Here is a 26,103-nt window from a genome sequence, read left to right as displayed (position 1 = left end):
CGGCCTCTAGCTATATGACTGGCTCACAATAAAACTGCATCTCTTTTTAAGACTCCTGGAAGTCAGCTCCTAAAACACAGCATCTAAACATGTGACCAACTTAACTCCTCTCATTGGCCCAACTACACCCTATATATCTATTTACATAAAGCACCAACAAAAGCCATGGGCTTTTATCCAAAAGTCATCCCCAATGAACCCATGTGCTTATTAAACAATATCTTAATTGATTAAAATATGCTACTTGGGTAATAAACAAGAAGTCTTTCCTTTCTATACAGTTATTTCCATACTGTAGGCCTACAGTGTGAATTTCTGTCAGTATTATAAAAAATTCTGCAAGTTCACCTCAAAGATTAATTTGTAACATTTCTAAATGCTTACAATAGACAGCTTGTTCCAATGTATTCTTCCTACATCAGTGAGGTGTCTCCCTGTCATCTCAATAACAGATCCCATGTCAATTTTCTGACTAACTATCAATCACTCATCTAGGTACTTCCCTGCCCCGGCCCCCCCCCCCCCAATCATAGGTGATGAAAATAATGACCAGGCCTATTATAGTCCACTACCTATTATTATCAGCCAGATCACTGTGTAGAGATTTCCCATTGGACTTCCATAACAGTTGGATTGGAAGAAGTCAGTCATAGGTGTGGTAAAGAAGGAAAAAATTGGTAGATCCAGTAGGGGGTGGGAGGACAGAGTCTGCCAGTGTGAGTTACAATTTACGAAAAAAAAAGGAAATGAATGTTTAGCAATTTTCTGAGCAGATCTGTTATGAAAAGCTCAGTTTTAATACTCCATGTCACCCAAGTTTGCATTGTTACCCCCCCCCCCTCCCTCCCAACTAGCATTACTATATGGACAAAGCTTTTCTGCCTCACCACTGCTCTGTAACAATTTTCCTTCTAAGAGTATAACTTGGTAGTTGAATCAAGGACAAACTTGATTCGCTAGTGGACCTAATACTCATCTTCAAATTTTACCATTGTAGTCATGTGAATATTGTATTATGTTTGTTTCAATTGGACTGTCAATTTATGTTCAGTGTATGGTAATTAATTCACAGGTGGTCACTTTGGATGTGACAAAACACTAGAAAAGGTGACATGCAGATATTACTGGCGTGGGATTGCGAATGATGTATTAGAGTATGTGAAGCAATGTGAGACATGCCAGAAGAGTAACAACACCTTTGACAAAAAGGTTGCCAAACTTCATCCAATACCAGTGACCAGTGTGTGGAACCAAGTAAGTCCATTGCCAATAGACTTTGCTGTTTCATCTCTTTATTCCGGCTTGTTTCTTCCATCTTTCACTAAGCTGGTGACTTGTAGGGATGCACTGTTTGGGATTGAATTTGTCAACTGCACTTGGGTGAACTGATTTACAAAATATTCTTCAATTCTGAAGCAAATTGTGTTGTAACCTTTTATAAAAAAATGTGACTCTGCTTCTTGTGCATGAATGAGTAGTGAATACAGTTTGCACGGTAGACTGTCTGTAGCCAAATATGCAATGCAAGCAAATCCTTGCAGTTTTCCAGTACACTTTTATTTCACTAACATTTTCCAGTACACTACTTAGTTCTTCCCAAGTTTATTTTCGCTAAAAATTGTGAAGGAAATCAGCAACTTAATGAGCAACCATTAATTTATTGCCATTACAGGTATTAATTTCATACTTGGGAAGAACCAATCAGTGGCAAACCCAGACATTTCAACCTTGGGTGGGGCACAGGGGGGGCACAGTACTTACTTAGGGGGCACAATGTTGATTTGTGAATGACATCCTGGGAGAGGAGTCTAAGGGAAGGGGTGTCCCCTTCCCCTTGAGAAAATTTTGATTAATTAAGGGTCCTTAGATGCAATCTGGTGTTATATTTTGCAACTTGAAGTAATTTTATGTTCAAGAATTTTTGGGCTTAGTCTGTCCAATATTTATGTTTTCAATTGAAGCAGATAAAGTTTTTGTTTGAGCATTTTTTTTAACACTACAAATCGCATCTGGGGGCAGTTTTTTTTGGGGAGGGCACGTGGCCCCTCTCCCCCACACCACCCCCTAGCGACACCACTGGAATCAATCAGTGACTTACTGGCATATTAGATTAATAACATGTAGGGCTTCCTTGAGGGTTGCCAGTTATTTCAGTCCAAGAAGCTAAGTATATATATCCAATGTCTGTGTGGTTAAAAGTTCAAGAATGCAACCCACTTTCAACTATTCATGCAACTCATATATTCAAAAACATTTGACCAATATGTACAGGGAAGTTGAAAGCGAGACAGCAGAGAAAATTCAGAAAACAAGTCATGACTTTGGAATGAATTTGTCCCCATTCAGCCAACTTAAAGGACTTCATATTCTTAATTTGTCCAGTTTGAATTTTTTTCTTAAAAGCATGCAGTGGTCCTTCAAACTCCCTCATGTAAAGCAGTGTAATTTAGTACAGTACTGTACCACCACATGTACACTTAATTTCTCATTTCAGTTACATCTACTAATGAGTAACATGACTAACACCCATAGAATAACTTTCATGTAATTAATTACATGCTAGTCCACATTATCAGTTACTGTATACACAAATGACAGTTTCCTCTTGAAGTTTGCAAATTCACTGAAAAATTGATAACGTTCTGATTGCATTCATGATTTCAACCTCATAACTATTCTTGCTTTTATCCCTTGATTTAACTCAATTGCTTCATGTGAGATTTGTCAAATTTGAGGGATGGACATCCTTAAAATAACTCTTTCATCTGATCAACATTGAATACATGTTCCTTAATTAACAAAAAAAAAACTCAAATTTGTATTAAATATCCAATCAATGTCTCTAAGCTTTATTGAGGTCATTCCAAAATTGTAAGTTTTTACTGCAAGAAAGAATTCTGTAATGAAAGGAAAATATATATGAACATGTCCACAGGTCAGTGCTCTAACACAAATCATTGCTGACCTGTGCTGTGATAGGTTGTTGAATATAGCTGTTGCATGTAATCCTTGATAATTTTATTTATTCTATATTTCAGAAACTGCTTGCAGCCAGTAACATCAGTACAAACACACAATATGAGGTAAGCAGCCCAATTAAAGTGCCCTTCTGTGTTGATTTTTTGGGCATGTTCTGAGTCATTACCATTCTTTTTGATGCTTGGATGTTGAAGAGGATGAAATAAACTACTAATGGTCTAAAAATCTGGATAATTGAAGGTGATTTGAAGCTTGGTATTTTAGAAAATCTTGGGTAAAACAAGAAGATTCCTCAACACAGCTGGCCTATGGGAAAGGGAGCACCATGATCAACTTTGAGCTCTTCTAGCTCAAAATCTAAACGTCATGGTGGTAAAAGTTGAATGGTTTATGATAGCCCAAGCCATTAGCTATCATATGGTGGGTAGAACATGTCTATCGGCCTTGGAAAGTGACAAGTTTAGTGTGTATTAAGACAATGGGAGCAATTAATTGTGGTGCGGTACATGTATGATGTTCCCTTCTTTGTCATATATTTACAGAACTAAACAAGTTTTGATTTATGCAGTACATATGTGCACACTTCCCTAGTACCTCAATTGTACACATGTCCACATACTTTTTATGTCAGGATTTGTCTCAAGCGCAACTAGTTAGTTTCAAATTGACCTAGGCTACACTTGTTTTCATTAAGAGCCTGTTAATACATCACTGTGGAGTCTCCAATTGTGATATTAATGCATGCAAAGGATGCTTATGTAGTCCAGACTTGCCAACTTTCACTGTTCACAGTGAGACTCTCACTTTCATGTATCGTCTCCGGGTAAAATTGTGAATCTCTACAGTTAAATGCCACTTACACAAGTTTGCTCTCATCTAAATTTGTTTAAAATGTTTTCATTTGGAATGCACATGAACATAGCTCAATGTAAGTTTGAGTTTTGTACACATGGAACAATTAACTTTCAAATCTCCAGGTTTGAGGCACCAATCTCTTGATTGCTAACCTTGATACATCATTCCTGATGATTTTAATCTTCTTAGTGACCTAAAAAACTCTAAGCTGGCTTATTTGTGACTGCTTCATTCATGATACACTTGTAGTAAACACGCACCAGCCTTTACGTGTGGAAATTTCAGACTGATGCATGTTTGCTTCTTGAAAATATGGTAAAGATTCTTTGTTTTTCCCTGTTCAGATGAGAAATAGAAGAAGACAGTATCAACTTAACCCAGTGGAGGTTGCTAAAAATCACTGCCGTAAATACCAAGATAAGCCTGCATCTGAAGGCAAATTTATAAACTATAACATTGGTATGTGAGCAATTCTTAAGTCACGGCTCTATTTCGTATAAATCTTGCAGCTAGTTTAGATTAATTAATGAATCAAGATTTAGTTGTGGTATGAAAATGACTGTAAGCAGAGCTCTCTAACACCAATGTCATCAAAGTTGCAATTTTGTGTCAGTTAATTACATTATGTTTATGAAACATTAATGTTTAGTTGTATTCATAGATATTATTTTTCAATAATAAACAAGAAACACTATCGCTGAAACTATTATACTATAACTCTTTGTTTTTCTGTTTAAAATGTCATTAAGGTTCTATTTACTATTGACTGTACTCTTTTTACTCAGTAACATTACATGTGTATTGTTTTCGTTACAGGCCAGGGAGTGCTCACAACCACAGGTTTTAAGAAGTGAGACTTCCTGCTAGAGTATGCAGGGTATGTTATCACAACAGCGGAAGAAAGTCAAAAGGAGGAAGTGTACCCACCAACCACTGGGAGTTTTCATCTTTAAAGACAGGTGGTAAGTACACAATACAAAGATATATCTATACCAAAAGTAGCCAATTTAAGCAATTGTTTTCAAACATCATTTTGTTAATATGCAATGATTTTTACAATGAACAAGCTATTAGAACACGTCTTAAAGAAACCAATGCTATAAAAACTGTCAATGTGTCAATTACCATTTGACAATATGTTTTAAAGAATTTTGATTCAAATGTTGATTCACATTCTTCAGCCATACACTTCAGGCTAATGTTCAGGGTGTTAGTTATTTCACTAAAATGTGAGACAAAACAAGAAAAAAATAGGGTGGTTAGATTGTATACTATTACATATTATTTAAAATTTTAATTTCAATGCCCTTGTTTAAAGGGTCTATACAATGAATCCGAGAGAAGCATCGCTTGATGGGAGCGAAATGCTGTGTGCAAATCATCCCTATGGCAACACACTGAAACTTGACTCCCAATAGTGTAAACAATGTAGACAGATACTGATCTACATGAAACAGTAGTATACACGCAGTATGTACAATATATATATGGCTCATTCCGTGAACTTGGGTCAAGTGTGACACACAGTATATGTCACACTTTCTACAGCAATAGGTCAACTTTGTGCAAAGTGAAAACTTTTTCCAGCCCCATATGTTGGTAGTCACTTCATAGATATATATTGTGCTATGGCTAAATTTTACCAAATTGAACAATTAAAATAAAAAAAATGGAAAAAAAGTGTGGTGTCTCTTCTCTATTTACTGTGATTGTTGTGACAATAAATTAACTGAACATTTCAAGTACCCTGCAAACGTTCAAGGAATGTCATATGGCTCAGAAACAAATGTAATATACATCCACAGATATGTATTGTTTAAGTGCTGGAAGATAACACAGCTTACCTTCAACTACATTTTTATATTATCATTGGTTATAGTGAAGTTTTCAGACGTAACAAATGGTGTCTCTGCCAAGTTTATCTTGTTACGTCGTGAAGAGGGTTACCTTATTTCGAAAAAAGGGACATAGGGTTTAATTTGCATCAAATGTTGTAAATCAGACATGAACTAAACATCATGAGTAGCGCTAAATTAATTGAGGTCACTTTTCACACTAAAATAAAAGATAAAACCTAAACACTCGTGGTTGGTGTCTACGACGTTCGTTACGCCGTGCGGGTAAATATGTTTAAAATATTCAATAACCCTCGATGAATAATGAACTTGACCTTGTCTAGTACATAAGTTGAATGGATAATTCATGTCGGTTCCGAGTATTCGCTGATATCGAATCGATTTCAGGTATGCGAGGGGTGAAACACATGGTGTCTCTATGTTACGTCCACAATGGTTGTTACACCGGTAACAGATACGGCAGGGGAAAAAAATAAACGTAGGTGTATTTTTTCCAGATGTATCAATAGATCAAGCTTCAAACTTGTCACCATGTTTCATTAGAACTTTGTGACATTTTGATAGCCGCAAGTAGTAACTAAAAGCCTATTTCGCCTTTTGCGAGGTTAATATGAACGGTGTCTTCTGATGACCGTTACGTCTGATACAGTGATAGTCAAGAAAATTTGATGTCGCTTATTACAGAATTTTAGTTTGTTAGCAAGGCCCCTATGTATTTTATCCCCGATAAAACTGGTAGGTATTCACTGTTTAATCTATTCATTTATTTAGTATTTAGGGGAGAAATGTACAGATTCGATTTTTATCTCGCCGACGTAACCACTATGCAGTGTCTAATGTTACACCCGTAACGTTTGCGAGCTAATACTAGCCTAGCGTTTATATGTTAGGCTACATTGGAGACGCTTGGTCAAGCTAGCTACGCTGTAAATATGCAAGTCATGCTGTAAATATTATTCCAGCAACTCGGGTGAGTATTAAAATGATTGTTTTTTTTCTACGGCTATGTAGGATAACGTAGCCTGTATGTGACATTTTTTTCTTAGAAATTTCGTTAAGACTTAGGCTAGGGCCTAGTCAGTATTATTTTCCTATTCACGTTAGTACTGCGTTGGCAATGTATCACGTTAGGCTATGCGCAATCGTTCATCGTCTAGGATAGTGTATAGGCATAATAGTGTAGGCCTACTGTACAAGAATGATTCTGACATAAGCCTAGCCTATCATTAGGTTAAAAGCAAATGATTACGAGACCTAGCTTTGCTTAGGCCTAAACGTGAAGTTATATTTTTAGCTCGTACATGCGAACGTTTTGCTAAGGCAACGTAATATTTAAACTTTCGCGAATTTAATGCATTCTGTTACTGTTAGTATATCATGTGAAAAGCCAAGACCTATAATAATTAGGCCTAGTCTAATTAATGTATTCCCATACTCATTGAAGCTTTATGTTAGGAGTTAGAACTTGGTCAACTACCATAAGCACTACTACAGTGCAAGGTGTCAGCCTACCTGTTATTAAATCTGTATGTTGTACTTCCTCAACAGCCACAGAAAGTGTTGAAGCTTAACAGAACAAAATGCCACTCACAGTCAAACTTAGGAGCCATTTATTACCAGCTACATCATCTACACAAGGTACAGCATCCGCCAGATGGCGTACCAAACTAAAGCAAAATCCCATGGCTTATGAAATTCACAAGAAGAGTGATGCTATCCGGTCTTCAATTTATCGTATGTCACTTTCTGGGGAACATCGCAGATATAATGAGGGTTGCAAGATGAGGATGAGAAAGTACCGGGAGACATTGAGAGCTAAAAAGAATACTCTGCCTGCTCCACAACCACTGGTCAGTAAGAGGTCAACTACGCACTCAACCCGAGCGGCAACGACAGAATTGAAAGCAAAAAGAAAAATCTGGAGGGAGAAAGCAAGAGAAAGAAGAGCTAAAAGAAGTAAAAACGAAAGAGATGAAATAAACCAGAAGCGAAGGGAGAAGAGACAAAAAGAAAGAGAGGATCTCCTGGTTTTTCGGCAGCAAAGAAGAGTGGAAGAAAAACAAAAGGATGCGGACAGGAGACAGTTTGAAGCAGAGCAGAAGAGACTGCAAGACGCTGCACGTAGGCTAGATGAAGAGACAGCACAGCAGACGAGAGAGAAAGCAGTGCGCTCTAACGTAGTAAGAAGGAAATCTTTGTCACGAGGATTCAAATGCCTGCCAAAGTCACCGACATAGTTTGCTGAGACAGTGCTAGACATCCTTAGTAAAGCATCACCGCAGAAGCAAAAAGCTCTGAAGGATCGTGGCCTTGATGCTGATGGCTTGAAAATTCAGCAGCTGCTAACCGTGGAAGTGAAAGATCAACTTCACCAACTTCGAAAGAGTAGGGAAAAAAATGATATGAAACAAGCGCTCTCTTACTGCAATGTTTGGTATCATGAAGAAGTATCGACTGCAGCAGAAGACATGCAGATCCTTCAAGATAACACCAAAGTGTATAAAAAATGCAATGAAACACAACAACAACGCACAAAAATCCAAGAGAGCTTTACCAGAAAGCACCAAAGATGCTGTCCATCATTTCTATGAAGAGGTTGCAGTCCAACTTCCTGAAAAGAGATTCATCAGTAAAAAGACATTTCTCAAAACAGGGTTTCTGCAGAAGCCAATCTCAGCTCTATATGCCCAATTCAGAAGCAATTTCCCTAATTTGGCTATTGGTATTTCAAAATTTTATGAGGAGAGACCAACCCACATCAAACCAGTTGGATCAATGAAGTATAGAGGTTGCTTATGTGAGTATTGTACTAACATTGAACTAAAAGTTGAGTCAATGAATGTCCTGTGTCAGGCTCAAAAGGTGAATTAAAAAATACAGGGCGTGTATGGGTTATCTCGTGTAACTATGTGTACCAAGGATGGCAAATACAATCAGCTCAGCTGTATCAACCGCAAATGCCAGGACTGTGGAATCAAAAACTTGGCTATTCATTACAAATCTTTGAGTAGTTATGTTGATAAGCCATTTGAATGGAAAAAGTGGGAAAAGGTTACAAGAAAGTCCGAAGGTAAAAATGTAATGAAGCAGGTACTGGTCACTAAGAAAGGGCTCCTTGCTGATTGCATGAATGAGCTTTCTGAAGAAGCAGAGAGCATTCCATTGCACCTGTTCAATGCTACTTGGCAGTACGAACAGTACTCCAAGCTCTGCAAAAGGTTACCATTTGGTTGGGTGACAATGGTTCTGGACTTTGCAGAGAACTACACTTGTAAATACCAAAACGAAGTGCAAAGTGCCCACTGGTATCACATTAATGTAACAATTCATCCAATCGTATGCAATTATGAATGCCCAGAGTGTCACAAACCAATGGAAGAGTCAATTGTCTTTATTTCAAGTGACAAACTACATGACTACCATGCTGTCCACAGTTTCATGTCAAAGGCTGTAGAGCACCTCAAGCAGAAGATGCACATCAACAAAATAGTGAGGTTTTCTGATGGATGTGGGGCCCAGTATAAAAGCAAGGGACCGTTCCTGGATGTTGCTTTATCAGAATCTGAGTACGGTATCCCAGTAGAGCATAACTTCTTTGGATCGAGACATGGCAAGGGGCCTAGTGATGGTGAAAGTGCGGTAGTGAAGGGATGCGGAGGGGAAGTCAAAGGAAGGGTCAGCCTGCTCGTTAAGACCAGATTCAGAGACAGCAGTATACGATTTCACCAATTTATTCAGTGTAGATAAACAGAAAACGTAGAGAACAGGAAAGCATAGAAAGCAGCCCCTGCAATATCAAAGTGACAAAATACAAAATATATGAACAATAAAAGTTACGACATACAATACGATATGGAACACTGGCAGTTACCATAAGTTGAAAATACTATAATACAATGGTATGAGATATAACTCGATTAAATAACGCATACATATCCTCAGAAAACCTAGCACAATTCACACAACCCAACGGTGATGTTTGCTCATAAAATCATAAAGAAAAGTAATCAATGTAATCAACTATATCATGAGCTATGACAACACAACAACCACCTTAGTGTTACAGAGATAAATATAAAATAGGAACACATTCGTAGTGAACTGAAACTCGTAGTCTAAATGACATTTTACCAACCTCGCATAATCTCAGAAATCTAATATCTCAACAACACAAACTAATAAAGGATAACAAGCTACTATTAAAAGTTGAAGTACATTCCCAACAGATACTCTTTAATACAGAAGGTGAATTATGGAATGATAATCTCTCTTGTTAAACCAGCTCTAGGTGAAATAAGACAACCAGATCAAATCAGAAAACAAAATATCAACATTAAAATGGAACAAAATAACAACAACTCCTTTAACTGTACAAACTGCTTGACTCTCTATACCTACTCACCAAGCCAAATATGTCAATTACAAGTTGTGCCCTCGTAGACAGACCTTCACCATCGCACAACCGAGTAGCCTGAATTAATAAAATCAACATACAACTGCTAATGATATATTGTTCATAAAACACTATAAAAAAGAAATGGTGAGCAAAGAGTTACTGACCATTGTAAACCTTATCACTTAAATTATATAAACAACAAACAATGAACAAGAGAACATTTATAACTATAAAGATATAAACCACTGCAAATCCTTATAACCAGTGTTACGTCGCTATACAGAATTGTAATATGCACTGATCCTTCAATACATATTGTGACAATCATCTTAATCTTACATAATTCTTTTACTGAGGTTCAACATATTAACAGTAAAATATTAATAACACAGAAAGAAACACTGCTGAATGATTAGTACAATTACTCCCTACCATGCCTATATAACCACAATGTGAACAGTCTAGGCTTATCTCTCTGATTCTTGCCAAAAAGTGTAACCTAGGTCCTCCAAGAATTGATGAAATTATCAATTACACACACTGAATTTGTAACATGGAATATGGATAAATAAAATACAAAATTAAGCTTACATAAGATATAAATTGAATGTTCACATGCTGTAATATGAAGCTTAATAAATCACATCGAAATTTCATATAAATAGAAACTCTTAACTTTGTAACGTTAAATTTCGTGGAACTGATACCCACACACTATTTAAGTGACCAATTTTGCACTTAGACAATATCGTGATTATACATAATTTCAATCAATATCTTATAGCCTCATTTTAAACCAAAACAACAACTGAAGAAACAGGGGTGGCAATATTAAAATTTACTCACCAAACAGAACCAAAATTAACTCTTTATCATCGTTTTATACTGGAAACGGACAATTTTTCTTCTCTTTTTCTAATAAAGATCATGCTCCTTGAAATTCCCACATGCAACTCACGCAACTCATGCAACCCACGCCAAGCCAGGAGGGTGCATTAGCATAAACTCAGGCTAACAAGCGCATGGATATTCTTAATAATTACATCCAAACCCCATATTACTTCAGAGAATTGACTATAGCACCAAATTATAAGTATTTTAAACATGTATACATAAGAAAAGTAAGAATCAATAATAAAACAGACTTACAGGATGAAATTTAAGCAGCACTACTTTAGCTTAAAAATGTATCTACATTAACAAAATAAGGGAAAGTGAGGTTATAGACAAAGAGATGCTGTTGACCACATGCTGCCCATGTGGACCAAGCTATGAATCATTCATGAGCCAGTCAAATACAGAAGAACAATGACAATACTGTACTAAGGACCTATTTTCAGCTCACTACAAACTTCCCCGCATTTAATGACTTATGCCCTCATAGTCACTAAATAAATATAAACTAACAACCAAAAACTAATGTGGTGAACCATGTGTGGAGTCACAGAACAGGTTCCCCGCATTTACAAACAACAACTAAACAAATTTGTACTTACATATTACGTACAAGTTGAGAAGTACATAACAATAAGAACTATAAATTGCAATACATACGTCATAAGGAATACAAGACAGCCACTTAATTGTGTAAGACAGAACGTGGAAGATTGCAAGGGTTTGAATGCATACCCTTGGTTTGCCTAGCCGATCGGCGGAGTACAACTTGGGGATCTGCAATTGGGTCTCCTTCTGGCTCATTTTCTCTTGGCCTCCCCTGCTCAAGAAAGAACCACCATGGCAGAATTGGTTGAATGTCTTCTGGCTCTGTCTCTTCCAATATGTCCTCCTGTTCATTAATGGCTAGTTCAGGATCCTCAACTTGTTGTACATCTCTAGGGTCTTCTGTAAGGAGTCTTCTGTTTACTGTCTGAATAGGACCTCCTAATAACGGACGAATACCATAGACATCTCCTTCTGGATTAACTCTAACTATGACAAAGGGATCTCTACGGAATTTATCCTCTAGCTTATGTCGGCCATCGAAAGCAGTCCTTCTCAGCAGTACTCTGGCACCTACCTCAAGAGGAGTACTCTGCGGCAGTTGGTCATACTTTGCTTTTTCTTTCTCCTTGGAAGTCTTGATCTTTTCTGCTGCTACTTTGTGAGCTTCTTGTAACGCAGCTGCCTGTTCCTCAACGAAATCTTCATCCCAAGTCTTCCTGGCATTACTAAGCAGCTGGTCTAAAGGTGTATATGGTTCTCTCCCAAACATCATCCTGTATGGAGACATGCCAGTCACTCGGTGTGGGGTACTGTTGTATAGAAACACAAGGTTTGATAGTAGATCTGGCCAATTCCTCCTCCGGGCTGGGTCTAGGGAGCGAATCATCCCGCAAAGTGTACGATTGAACCTTTCAGTTTGACCATTTCCTTCCGGGTGGTAAGGTGTTGTTCTCGATTTGGAAATGCCATACAACTTGCACAACTCCTTAATAGTGCTACTTTCAAAATTTCTGCCCTGATCAGAATGTAGTCGAAGAGGGACTCCATAATGAGTAAACCACTTGTCTCTTAAGGCTCTGGCTACAACAACAGCAGTTTGGTTCTTACAAGGAATTGCTTGGCTGTATTTAGTGAAAGCATCAGTTATGACAAGTACGTCCTCATATCCGCCTCTCCCAACATCCAGCTTGAGGAAGTCCATGGCTACCAGTTCAAGAGGTCGGAAAGCTATGAGATGTCGACGTGGAGTCCGCACTTTCGGTGTAGGGGCCTTTGTTGTCACACAAGTAAAACACTTCTTAATATGCTTCTGTACATCTTTGTGAAGTCCCGGCCAATAGCAACGTGCCTTGAGAATACCAATTGTCCTTCCAATACCTTGGTGCCCCCACTGATCATGCGCCATCTCAATAAGGGTGGACTTCAGGACTTTTGGGACTAATAGTTGGTTAGACTGCTTCCCAGCATTCATGATCTGTCGATATAGTACTCCCTGGATTTCTGTGATCTTGTCCTTTTCTTTAAGCCAGCCTCTGACTTCTGGGGAAAACAGCCCTGTTCCATCTTGTGCTTGCCAATCGGACTGCCAACATTTCCAGACCTCCTTCAATGACTGATCTGCTTGCTGCATCTGTCTCAGGTCTTCATGCGAATAGGAGGGAAATACGTACGGGGAATTTACTTCAACAGCACCACAGGGTACAATCAACCGCATCTCGGAAGGAACAGAGGAACCAATACTTATTTCTGCTTTCACTGCTAGTCCACTGATGTTAACTTCATTGTCCGGACAACGACTCAGTGCATCTGCACACCTATTCTGTTTTCCTGGACGGTATTTGATAGTAAGGTCGAATGGTGCTAATTGAGACACCCAACGCTGCTCGGTGGCCCCAAGTTTAGCTGTCTGGATATAAGCTAGAGGGTTGTTATCGGTAAGTACAGTACACTTTGAGCCAATTAGATATTCTCGAAACTTATCAGCAACCGCCCATTTCAAAGCTAATAATTCAATCTTGAAACTTGAGAAGTCACTATAATTTTTCTCGGCACCTCGAAGACCTCGACTGGCATATGCCACTGGATGCAGCTGTCCATCTGTTCCTACTTGGGATAAACAAGCCCCTAATCCTCTCAAGGAGGCATCTACTTCTACTACAAAGTCCTCACCAAATCTTGGGTACGCCAGAATGGGTGGAGAAGTCAAGAGTTCCTTTAGTGTTGTGAAAGCTTCATCAGCTCCAGGTGACCATTCAAAACTGCCTCCTTTCAATTCTTTCTTTGTCTTCTTTGGTGACCCGCCGACAAGGTTATAGAGTGGAGCAGCAACCCTTGCAAATCCAGGAACGAACCTCCTATAGTATGCAGCTAAACCTAGGAAGGACCTCATCTCCGAAGCATTACTAGGAACAGGCCAATTAAGAACTCTCTCAATCTTACCTGGGTCTACAGATACCCCACTAGCATTTACTATGTGGCCAAGGTGGTGAACTTCTGCTTGGAAGAGATGGCACTTCTCACCCTTTAACTTTAATCCATGATGTATCAATCGCTTAAAGACGTTGCCCAGTCTGTCTAAGTGCTGGTCGAAGGTTGTAGAATATACCAGGATATCATCAAGATAAAGGACTAGTTGTGACATATTCAAGTCTCCAAAGATTAGTTCCATAAGCCTCTGAAATGTACTGGGGCTATTGCAGAGCCCTTGCGGCATCCTATTGAACTCGTAGAGCCCCCATGGCACACGAAAGGCTGTCTTTGGAATATCTTCCTCCTTCATGGCAACCTGGAAGTACCCATGCGCTAAATCCAAGGAAGAGAAAAATTTAGCTCCTCCCAAGACTTCTAAGGTTTCCTCAATTCTGGGTAACGGGAATGAGTCCTTCAAGGTGATTTCATTAATTTTCCTATAATCTATACATAGACGAATACCTCCAAACTTCTTTCTCACCAAAACGATTGGGCTTGCATATGGACTGCTGGATTTCTTGATAATTTTCTTATCTAGCATGTCTTGCAGAAGATCTTTGACTTCTTCTAATTGGTTTGGTGGTATCCTACGGTACGGCTGCCTAATTGGAGTGTTTTCTTGAAGCTTCATTTCGTGGGGTATGGCATCACAAAACCCAAGATCAAAGTCACCATTTGAAAATGCCTCAAGATTATCCTTAACCAGGAGAGCAACTTTTATGGCCTGATCAGTATCCAATCCTTTTAGACTAAGGCCTATTGGTAACAGGAAACTGGAACCATCTGGAAACTGAAATTTCTCTCTTTTGTTAACTTCAGGGCTGGTACACTTAACCTCCGATTCAGCTCCTTCTACATCAACATCGTAAATCTCCTGTACATCTACCTCTATATGGTCTACCCTGAATGATGTAAAGACTTCCGATCTTGGTCTAGCTGGGACAGCTTCCGCAACTCTGAAATTTGGAGGTATGCACACTATCTGTGCTCCAGGGTTTGCAATCAGCAGGGACACGGTTTGATTTTCTGGTGTGATACAACCCTCTACCACTTCCCATTCTGTTGACCTCAATCCACTGACCAGCCACGTCCCTCCTTCAGTCTCTTCAGATTTAAATCTACACTCTACTCTCCTTGCAGAATATGGAGCAATTACTTCCTTTGAAGATCCAGTGCTGATGTCTGCAGGTGCAAAGGATACATCTGTTGACTGCAGTTTAATTGGTACAGATGTCCCTTCTAACAGTATTTGGAAGCCAGGGTCTGTCTCTTCTCCATCTATGGCAGCAATTGCAGCAAGCTTCTTTAGTGCGTTACATCCCAGTAGAATTGGATACTCCTTCCTTCTTCCTTCAAGGGGAAGTTCACCAGGCAAGACAAGGAATCCGACGTCTACGGTCCTATTTTGTAAGCACACTTCTGCCATCACGAAACCTTCAGCTGGAATGCTTGTTTCTCCAACTCCTTTAATAGTGAGGGCATACCCCAGGGTGCTGAGAGATCCCAACACTGGCTCCAGAAGCTCATGAAAAACTTGTGATGGAATAATAGACGACTCCGCTCCAGTGTCTATAACACACCCTATTTCTACTCCTGCAACCTTAATCAGAGCCGTAGGACTTGGTGACACTATCTCTGAAATACCCGTCAGTCTCTCTACAGCCTCACAAGCAAGTGCTGTAACTTTTCCATTAACTAAGAAGTCTCCCACAACCTCTGTACCCCTCTGGGTTTCCTCAATTTGTTCAGCACTGTGTCCTTTCTCTGAACAACCTCCATCCCCCACCTTACTCTCTATCACCCGTAACAACTCTCCTTTCTCAACTGATCCTTGATCTACACCTCTATCACTCTCCTCCCTAATTCCTTTTCCAACACTGCATCCAAGCTCAATCTCTCGACGACTATCCTCAACCTGACTAGACTCCATCTCTCGACGACTCTCCTCTACCTTACTAGGCTCCATATCACCACTCAATTTCTCTACCTGATTAGACTCCATCTCTTGACAACTCTCCTCTACTTGACTAGACTCCATCTCTCGACGACTCTCCTCTACCTGACTAGGCTCCACCTCTCGACGACAATTCACTACCTTTTTCTCTTCTTCTCTAAAGCCCAACTCTGTCATACTACTGCTATCAACCCCATCTCCAATCTCTCCTCTAACCTCAATCTCGACTATATTACTCTCTTGCTTCAATACTGTATTATAACTCAAATCCTTAGGTTCTACTACTCCCATGTCTACTTCAACAAAATCTGGACTTCCAGGGATCCCGTCACTCCTAATCTCCTCAGTTTTCTTCGCGTTCATGTTTCTCTCTAAGGGCCTTCTGGTGGAATAAGTCCGCTCTACTGTTTCGCCCACAACAGCAGAGTGAATTAGTTTCCCGGTCGGTTCTTAGGACAGTCAACCGCATAGTGTCCCTTTTGGTTACAGCTAAAACATGTCACATCTGCAATAGATCTCTGTCGTGGATACCTGTTGGGTGGTTGAAATCTGTTGGGTGGTTGTCTGCTGGACCAGTTTGGTCTCTGTTGTCTCATATCTTCCTTGAGTTGTTGGACTTCTGAAGACAAGCCCCTCAACAATTTGATCTCTTCTCTCATGGCCAAAACCTGTGCCAGTAACTGGGACTGTTGCTCTGCCATTTCCCTTAAGGTAGGACCAGTTTCTGCCTTAGAAATAGATATTTCGTCTGCAGTGACCTCCCTCACTTTAGTTACTTGATGGGTTCCACCATCTTGAAACAAATAGATGGCTTCTTTCCTCATCTCCTCAAATCCGTCGTCTTTAGTGGCAAGGGATATTCGTCTCAATTCTCTCCGAACCCATTCTTCTCTTGCTCCTGCAGAGAATTGATCTCGGAGGGACCTGTTTCTTAATTTTTCCAGGGCCTTTGCCTCTTCTTGCGTCGGTGCAGTAGTCTCCATCTTATTGTAAAGCCGTATAAGAGACCTACTGAAATCTGCAAGAGACTCCCGCTCCCCTTGTCTCCTGTTGTGGAACTCCACACTAGCACTCTGAGCTGCACCTGACACAGAAAAACAGAGCTCCAAAGCCTTCTTTACCTCTGAGTAATCTGATCTATTTTTGTCAGAAAGACACATCACCTCTTCTCTGGCAGAACCAACCAGGTGGTCGACTAAGGCTCTAGCTTTCTCTTTGTCTTCTAAATCAAACGGTTCCACAATCTGTTCGAATTCATTTAGCCATTCACTGAAACTAAGCTCTCCTGGTCGTGTTGGTTCACCTTTGAATTTGGTGAGCCTCCCCTGCGGTATACCATGGAATCCCATAGCTCGCTTGAAAAATTGACTCATTGCATCAAAATCAAACTGACTGCTCGATGTCCCACTGCTTGATGCACTCGCCCCTGTATCTGGTAAATTAGGCCCGGGCATCCTGAATAAGTTGCTTCTGGCGTCTATACGTAATTTAACTAACAATGAGGGCCTCAACCTAAACTTACTATTACAACTTGAAATTGACTGGTGGCCTGGGGCTGTTTTCCACTTTATCTCTGGTGACACTCAGTTTCCTGGACAGCTCCGTAGTATCCCACTTCTGACACCATTTGAAGGGATGCGGAGGGGAAGTCAAAGGAAGGGTCAGCCTGCTCGTTAAGACCAGATTCAGAGACAGCAGTATACGATTTCACCAATTTATTCAGTGTAGATAAACAGAAAACGTAGAGAACAGGAAAGCATAGAAAGCAGCCCCTGCAATATCAAAGTGACAAAATACAAAATATATGAACAATAAAAGTTACGACATACAATACGATATGGAACACTGGCAGTTACCATAAGTTGAAAATACTATAATACAATGGTATGAGATATAACTCGATTAAATAACGCATACATATCCTCAGAAAACCTAGCACAATTCACACAACCCAACGGTGATGTTTGCTCATAAAATCATAAAGAAAAGTAATCAATGTAATCAACTATATCATGAGCTATGACAACACAACAACCACCTTAGTGTTACAGAGATAAATATAAAATAGGAACACATTCGTAGTGAACTGAAACTCGTAGTCTAAATGACATTTTACCAACCTCGCATAATCTCAGAAATCTAATATCTCAACAACACAAACTAATAAAGGATAACAAGCTACTATTAAAAGTTGAAGTACATTCCCAACAGATACTCTTTAATACAGAAGGTGAATTATGGAATGATAATCTCTCTTGTTAAACCAGCTCTAGGTGAAATAAGACAACCAGATCAAATCAGAAAACAAAATATCAACATTAAAATGGAACAAAATAACAACAACTCCTTTAACTGTACAAACTGCTTGACTCTCTATACCTACTCACCAAGCCAAATATGTCAATTACAAGTTGTGCCCTCGTAGACAGACCTTCACCATCGCACAACCGAGTAGCCTGAATTAATAAAATCAACATACAACTGCTAATGATATATTGTTCATAAAACACTATAAAAAAGAAATGGTGAGCAAAGAGTTACTGACCATTGTAAACCTTATCACTTAAATTATATAAACAACAAACAATGAACAAGAGAACATTTATAACTATAAAGATATAAACCACTGCAAATCCTTATAACCAGTGTTACGTCGCTATACAGAATTGTAATATGCACTGATCCTTCAATACATATTGTGACAATCATCTTAATCTTACATAATTCTTTTACTGAGGTTCAACATATTAACAGTAAAATATTAATAACACAGAAAGAAACACTGCTGAATGATTAGTACAATTACTCCCTACCATGCCTATATAACCACAATGTGAACAGTCTAGGCTTATCTCTCTGATTCTTGCCAAAAAGTGTAACCTAGGTCCTCCAAGAATTGATGAAATTATCAATTACACACACTGAATTTGTAACATGGAATATGGATAAATAAAATACAAAATTAAGCTTACATAAGATATAAATTGAATGTTCACATGCTGTAATATGAAGCTTAATAAATCACATCGAAATTTCATATAAATAGAAACTCTTAACTTTGTAACGTTAAATTTCGTGGAACTGATACCCACACACTATTTAAGTGACCAATTTTGCACTTAGACAATATCGTGATTATACATAATTTCAATCAATATCTTATAGCCTCATTTTAAACCAAAACAACAACTGAAGAAACAGGGGTGGCAATATTAAAATTTACTCACCAAACAGAACCAAAATTAACTCTTTATCATCGTTTTATACTGGAAACGGACAATTTTTCTTCTCTTTTTCTAATAAAGATCATGCTCCTTGAAATTCCCACATGCAACTCACGCAACTCATGCAACCCACGCCAAGCCAGGAGGGTGCATTAGCATAAACTCAGGCTAACAAGCGCATGGATATTCTTAATAATTACATCCAAACCCCATATTACTTCAGAGAATTGACTATAGCACCAAATTATAAGTATTTTAAACATGTATACATAAGAAAAGTAAGAATCAATAATAAAACAGACTTACAGGATGAAATTTAAGCAGCACTACTTTAGCTTAAAAATGTATCTACATTAACAAAATAAGGGAAAGTGAGGTTATAGACAAAGAGATGCTGTTGACCACATGCTGCCCATGTGGACCAAGCTATGAATCATTCATGAGCCAGTCAAATACAGAAGAACAATGACAATACTGTACTAAGGACCTATTTTCAGCTCACTACAGTAGTGAAACGACAAGCATCCCAAGCAGTTTTGAGTGGCGCTGCTGTCATCAATGATGCAGAGGATCTGTTTAACTACTGCAATTCTAGTGTAACCAAGATACCCAAGGAAGGCCAAAAGTGCTTGCACTTCCAGAGGTCTTTTTACCTCATGGATACGGTTCAAAGAGAGAGAGGCCACAATAGCTACAGACTACAAACAGTTAAAGGTACAAGACAGCTACACAGTGTCAAGGGTGCTGGTGATGGAAAACTCCTCACAAGAAGGCTTACATGCTATTGCAGTGGATGCATTGCAGGGGAGCTCTGTCAGGAAGCTGCAGTTGTAGATGAGTGGAAAGAAGTCTCATTTTATGAGCCCTCCTTTGATGGTAAGACTACTTTATTCAGTTGACATGCATTGCATCCTTTGTTTCCAGACTAAAAGAAATAGAGTGCACACTGCACATTTTCCTCTTTATTTGGGTTCCTGGAAATCAAACATTGTCGCATAATTTAATAATATATAAACATTTTTTAATACTATTAATATTTCTGGAATTAACAGAATTGTTGTACACAATCATATACTTAACTACAATTCTGTAGCCTAACATAACATGTTATACAATAAACCCAAAACATTACTTTGTTTTCAAATGGTAATTATTCAAGTACTGCATTACTCAACAGCCTACAAGATTGGCAATGCACACACTTCTCTAGAAGATCAGGACATCTGCACAGGAAAAAGTGGACAACAGGGCAAAACCGGTAAAACATCCAAATTAAGCTTCCAGGAATATGCCCTATAAGAATTCTCTGTAATTTCATATGTTGGTAAATTGTGAGTTATACATCAAGGTACCATATTTCCTTAACTTCTCAATTGCTTTGACATAATTGTACAATATTTATAGCATAACCTTCCTCATAGTAATGATTGGATTTGCATAACGTCAAATAAAACACCTCTCACTTTACACACCTTTTGCTGTACATGATTACATTCTGTAAACAATGATACATATGTACTGTACATTCTAATTTGTTGGATGTATTTTTATTTCTTGTTTACATAGACAACAAGGTCCTTCACCACACCAGGGCATGACAACTCCGGAGCTTCGAGGAATTTTAATGAAAATAGAGCATTATTATGCAGTGTTTTATGATAATGAGTTCTATGTAGGAAGATTAGTCAATCATGAGGGAGCAAGCTATGTTTTCAAGTTTATGCATAGGTTGAGAAAATCTTGCCAGAAGCAAAGGTACTATGACTGGCCTGCAAGGCCAGATATTGCTGAAGTGACAGGTAAGTACATTATTCATGGGCCCTTAGATATCATCGGAAATGGGCCTTTTTCTGTCAAAGAAATCGAAATGATTGACAAAATATATGGTGGAATGAAACTATCTCACATTAAAGAACAATAGACTCCATCCTTCACATGGACTTCTGTTGGTTGGTAGAACCTGCGTTCCTTATTCTTTAGTCCTGAAGATGAATTTTCTTTATAATAGTATTTGTTGGCTATTAAAGCAGCTTCTTGTGTCCTGTTCTATGTTTTGTTTAAACCTCATTGACCCCACGATGCTACAACAACATACACATGTAACTTATGTACTCAAACATAACTTCAAATTGTGAAATAAAAGTAGAAATATGTACAAGTTTCAACATTGTTTTTTCAAAGATATTTTCAATTAAAATGGCAATAAATCCCACCCACAATATGACTGTAAATGCTATTTACGCCATTGAACGAGGTGAATATTTTTTAACTTTGCCAGCATAGTAGGCAAACCAGTACATCAATATATACCACAACACCATCCTTTATTTGTTTACATTAGGTATGACCATGAGTGATTCTGTTGCAATTATTTTGAATTGTTGGGAATGAATCTAGCTAAAGGAACAGCTCATAAGTTAAGATTGGTTGAAAAACCGCAAAAGCTTCTGTAAAAGCATGTTCTATGACAAATGCATTATAAACAATATATCTTGCGTAGCTCTGCTGGCTTGTTGTCCTTAATGTTGAGCCTGTAGGGTGTGAAAAATAAAAGGAATATATTTTAGCATTTGATTGTGTGTACATGGCATTTGAAAATTAAGATGTTTTCATTTTAACAGAATGAATAATAAAAAAAATATATAAAAATTTCTTTCTGGTGTTAGCACCGGTTTCATTCATTGCTAAATATTTGGTGGCAATTAAAAACTGATCAATTGATTGTTTATTTGTTGGTATTGACAATTTCTTAAAGTTTGCATTATAATTGAATAAATACAAGAAAAGAATGTGTATTAGCTGTTTCATAATTTTTTTTATGTAATTCTAAAATCGACTGGTTATACTTGAACCAAGTTGTTTTCCATGTTACCGCAAGTTGATTTTTCAATACTAATAATAATAAATAAAGTGGTCAAGAAATTAAGAAAAGTGTCTTCTATTTATTTGTGATTACCTTATGTTCATGCCTGTTTATTTTTCTGACAATCTGCCACCGAAAGAACGTCACTCCAAAATACAGTTGCGTTTAAGGGAAATGGTGTCTTCGTTACACCCAGAATCCCTGTTACCGCAAGTTGATTTTTCAATAATAAAGTGGTCAAGGATTTAAGAAGAAGTGTCTTCTATTTACTTGTGATTACCTTATGTTCATGTCTGTTTATTTTTCTGCAAATCTGCCACCGAAAGAACGTCACTCCAAAATACAATTGAGTGTAACAGGGATATGGTGTCTTCGTTACACCCAGAATCCTACCCCAACTTTGCGAAATGGTAGTACCAAATGAAAATTCCGAGTCCTGAGGCTCAGTTGTTATCTTAATCAAGTATTACACTCATGTAAACATGTAACAGAGGTGACCATTGCTTCATATGGTTGAAGTGAGGCGACGGATGAGAATATCAGGAAATGGAGGATAAATAAGGCCTGAAGTGCATTGCTTGATGAATACATTTCAAGCTATTCATCCCCAAAAATAAATATGTTCCAAATTATGTTACATTTAATGTGATAGTGCACCTATGGATTATTGAAAGGTGACTGCATGAATAGGTTGCTCTTTTCCTTTCAGTCAGGAGGGGGTTGGCCATCGTTAAATGTGGTGTCTCTGTTACATCCGCAATTTTGACAGTTTCCATACCTCTGAATGTTTGCAGCTACCTGTCTGACGGGAAGAATTCTTAACCATTATTCATTCATGAAACTAGATATGCTTGAGTACTTAAAAAACAAAACAAAATAAGAAATAACCTTATTTGAAATTTTTACCCCTTTGTCACACTTTGAAACCCAGGCTCATGGAATGAGCCATATACACACTGATCTACAGTGCTGTATGTAGCCGAGTACACTCTTCACATATACAGCACTAGCTAGATTGCCGAGTCGTAATGATCGTATGTACTATACTAGGGAATTGTGTGTATTTACTTCGCTCCTCGCTTACCTGTCTCCTCACAACCTTAGCACCTCATTCTACGTGCCTATAAAGTCTTGGTAAAATAATAACACTGTGCGCCCTCTATGACCTGACCCCCCCGGTCACTCGCCCTTTTTCATTCTACCATTAAAGTGTCAACACGCAAAAATTCTTGTGGAAAGTTTCCCTTGAACTTTGTCTTGGATTTCTTTAACGATTGTTGGAATTTTCTTTCTTCGGATTCTTTGGAGTTTTGCAGTCATTTCCAGACCGATAAGTATCCTTTTTGTTGAAAGGGAGGGTTTTGGGGACTGTTTTTCTCAGTGCGTTCCGCCTTCGGGCGTTTTTTGTGCGGGGGTAGCAGTTCCGCGAACTGCTTAGGTTCCCGCCATTTTCCTCCCCCACGCTATAGGCGTGTTGTTATCGTGTATTTTCATGTTCATAGCATGTTTGTTATCGTGTATTTTCATGTTCATAGCATGTTTACTCGTTTATTCTTTATTCCTCTTCTATATATATCGCTCTCTCATTTCTTTTCAGCTTGTGTTGATTGCTGTTAGGCCACTTCGTAGCGTTTGTGTTTACCGTTGCTAGGTTACGCTACGTTCCACCTACTCTCTGTTAGCATGTTCCTTCCCCAGATTATCTCCCGTTCTCTTGTTAGCTTACATTGGCTTTCTTTTTAAGCTCTAAGAGTTATTCCTTCCTTAACTCGAGTGTTTTCAGCATGTCTCGTAACCAGCTGAAGTGTATCAGCTGCTCGATGTTTCGGCCAGGCAGAGCCTGGGACGAGCACGACCTATGCCCCAAGTGCAGAACCTGCACCAGACGGGACCCCTGCCTGGTCTGTATAAAATTTTCGCCAGCCCAGTGGCAGAGGATATAGGTACGTGAGACGGGAGAGAGAGAGGAAGAGGGTTAGGTAGAGAGAGAGGTGGAGGAGAGTGGCCAGGAGAGGGCCGAAGGAGAGATAGAGAGAGGAGAGAGAGAAAGAGGTGGAGAGAGTACCCCTAACGGCCCCGGCGACGTCCGGTTTAGTTATGGCGAAAGGGAAGAAGCTCGGGTCCGAAAGAGAGTGTGACCGAAGGGTCACTGAGACGGAGCCGGTCCCATAGCAGGGAGCCGGAGAGGGAGCCGGAAAGACGGGTCCCTACTGAAATCCTGACCCGGGAGAGCAGGGGGAGAGAGACCTCCCGCAGACCTAGAAGAGATAGATCCGGAACACACTCAAGATCCCCGAGACGGAAGGCGAGGAGAAGATACTCCCCGGCCTCCTACGAGTCCTCAGAGTCGTCTGATGATGGCTACAGGAGAGCGAAGAGGAGGCGCCGGTCCCGGAGACGGCGACAGGAGGGGGAGCCAGCAGGGCTGGCTCAACTTACCGGCCTGCTAAGTCCCCTGTTAGAGCAGAGAGCAACCAAGGTGACCGACAGGGTACCAGGCTCCACCGGCTCCGGCCCTACCATGGCTCCACAACCGGCCTCGGATCCAGATGCCCTGGACTGCAGAGCGTCGGTAAATCTATCCGGCTTGGAGGACGAGGGGGATCTTATGGATCCCACAGAACCCCTCGACTACGACCCTATGGAAGATAGCTTTGGTCAAAGCTACGAACCAGAGGAGGCTCCCATGACGGGAGGAGCTCTCCCCCAAGAGTTAATGGCACGGGCGGCCGACATCTTCAGACGGCACTTGGGGTTTGAGGAACCTGAGACCCAGCCACAGAAGGCAGGTCGGGTGTCTAAGCCGATGGCAACCGGCGAGACCTCATCGAAACCTAAGACCACCATGCCCGTTGACGCGACATGCTACGACAGGTTCGAGGCCATAGCCGACAAGAACAGGTGGACTGCCTTCCCAGCCAGGGCAGTCAGGGTACCAGACGAGGCCTGGAGGGCGTTATTCAAATGCCCAACCATCCCCCAGGAGGCCAAAGAAAGATTGAAGGCCGAGCATGGGGCCTCATCCTCCCAAACCTTTAAGACTCCTGCTCAGAGAAAGTTGGAGGAACTTCTGGTCGAAGTGGATACAGCGGCCCGTTCCGGCATGAAGTTTGCCTCAGTCCTGATGTCTGCCGAAGTTCTTATGCGGCATCACCAGCAACTCCCTGAGGACGACAACCAGGTGTCCAGGGATGAAGCGGGCCAGCTCCTTCTACTGCTGGGACCCCTCGTCAGGCTCGCATACGACCAGTTTGCGAGAGTCGCAACACGATCCGTCAAAGCCCGCAGGGAGAACGTTGTCTCTGCCATTCGCTGGCCATCGACAGAGGCAAGGAACAGGATGCTGGCTCTGCCAGTCCTCGGGGAAGACCTCTTTGGGGGCAGCTTCCAGAATAAGTTACAGGAAGAGGTAGCCCGGAGAGAGACCCTGGCTAAGTCGAAATTTAGAACCTCAGCCACACAAAGACCGAGACCCTTCCGACCGAGGGAGAACAAACCAACCAGGGGAGCGAGAGCAGCACCCGCCAGACCACTGAGCAGAGGAGCTCTCAGAAGCAGAAGCAGGGGGACGGCATACCGCCCGACCCGCTCCTGGACACCTAGAGGAGGCAGAGGCACAGCACCTTCCAGACGGGACAACGACCGCTCCTCCACTCGACCGTTGTTCGCTTCCCAGCCCTAGGGGTGCCCACCTCACCGCGGCCATTCCGCAGGTCGGGGGGGGGAGACTTACAAACTTTACCCAGCAATGGGAATTCATTGGCGCGGACAAGTGGGTGTTGGACACAGTCAAACACGGATATCGAATAGAATTCTCCTCCAGCCCACCCTTCAGGGGCGGAGGAAGGCAGACACCCACACCCACAGACCCCGTCAAACGCCTTATTCTAGAAGGGGAAATTCTGGCCCTGCTGGCCAAGCAGGCAATTGTGGAGGTACCGGGAGGGACGGGACCACTCTTCCGGTCCTCTTTCTTTCTGACAAAAAAACGGGACGACACCTGGCGTCCCATCCTAAACCTAAAACCCCTGAACTCAAAATATATCAAGCCAAAACACTTCCGC

General features: G+C 40.2%; 2 protein-coding genes across 15 annotated transcripts in view; both read left to right on the top strand.

The window, feature by feature from the left end:
* The first annotated feature begins 943 nt into the window (after positions 1-943).
* The window catches only part of LOC139960902 (ATP-binding cassette sub-family C member 3-like), a 132,172-nt gene continuing 107,012 nt past the window's right edge, over positions 944-26,103 (top strand). For 11 of the 14 annotated variants that reach the window (XM_071959586.1, XM_071959587.1, XM_071959581.1 and 8 more), the window contains exons 1-4: positions 944-1,254; positions 3,039-3,083; positions 4,179-4,293; positions 4,651-4,796. The gene's annotated coding sequence lies outside the window, so the exon portion shown is untranslated. The other 3 variants (XM_071959574.1, XM_071959571.1, XM_071959572.1) reach the window with 3 other exon arrangements.
* LOC139960906 (uncharacterized) lies at positions 19,692-22,988 on the top strand. The gene is made up of 3 exons (XM_071959593.1): positions 19,692-20,052; positions 20,354-20,434; positions 20,743-22,988. The coding sequence occupies exons 1-3, from the start codon at positions 19,833-19,835 to the stop codon at positions 20,772-20,774; spliced, it is 333 nt and encodes a 110-aa protein (XP_071815694.1). The 5' UTR covers positions 19,692-19,832; the 3' UTR covers positions 20,775-22,988.

Source organism: Apostichopus japonicus, chromosome 20, assembly GCF_037975245.1.
Source record: "Apostichopus japonicus isolate 1M-3 chromosome 20, ASM3797524v1, whole genome shotgun sequence".
In the NCBI taxonomy this organism is placed as follows: Eukaryota; Metazoa; Echinodermata; class Holothuroidea; order Aspidochirotida; family Stichopodidae; genus Apostichopus; species Apostichopus japonicus.
Note: the sequence above shows the minus strand (reverse complement) of the source record. Positions and strands in the feature narration are given on the sequence as shown.

Excerpts from the sequence above, each read along its gene's own strand:
- LOC139960906 (XM_071959593.1), top strand. The coding sequence starts at position 19,833 with ATGGATACGGTTCAAAGAGAGAGAGGCCACAATAGCTACAGACTACAA. Across the intron at positions 20,053-20,353 it reads TTATGAGCCCTCCTTTGATG|CCTACAAGATTGGCAATGCA; the intron begins GTAAGACTACTT and ends ATTACTCAACAG. Across the intron at positions 20,435-20,742 it reads TGGACAACAGGGCAAAACCG|ACAACAAGGTCCTTCACCAC; the intron begins GTAAAACATCCA and ends TTGTTTACATAG.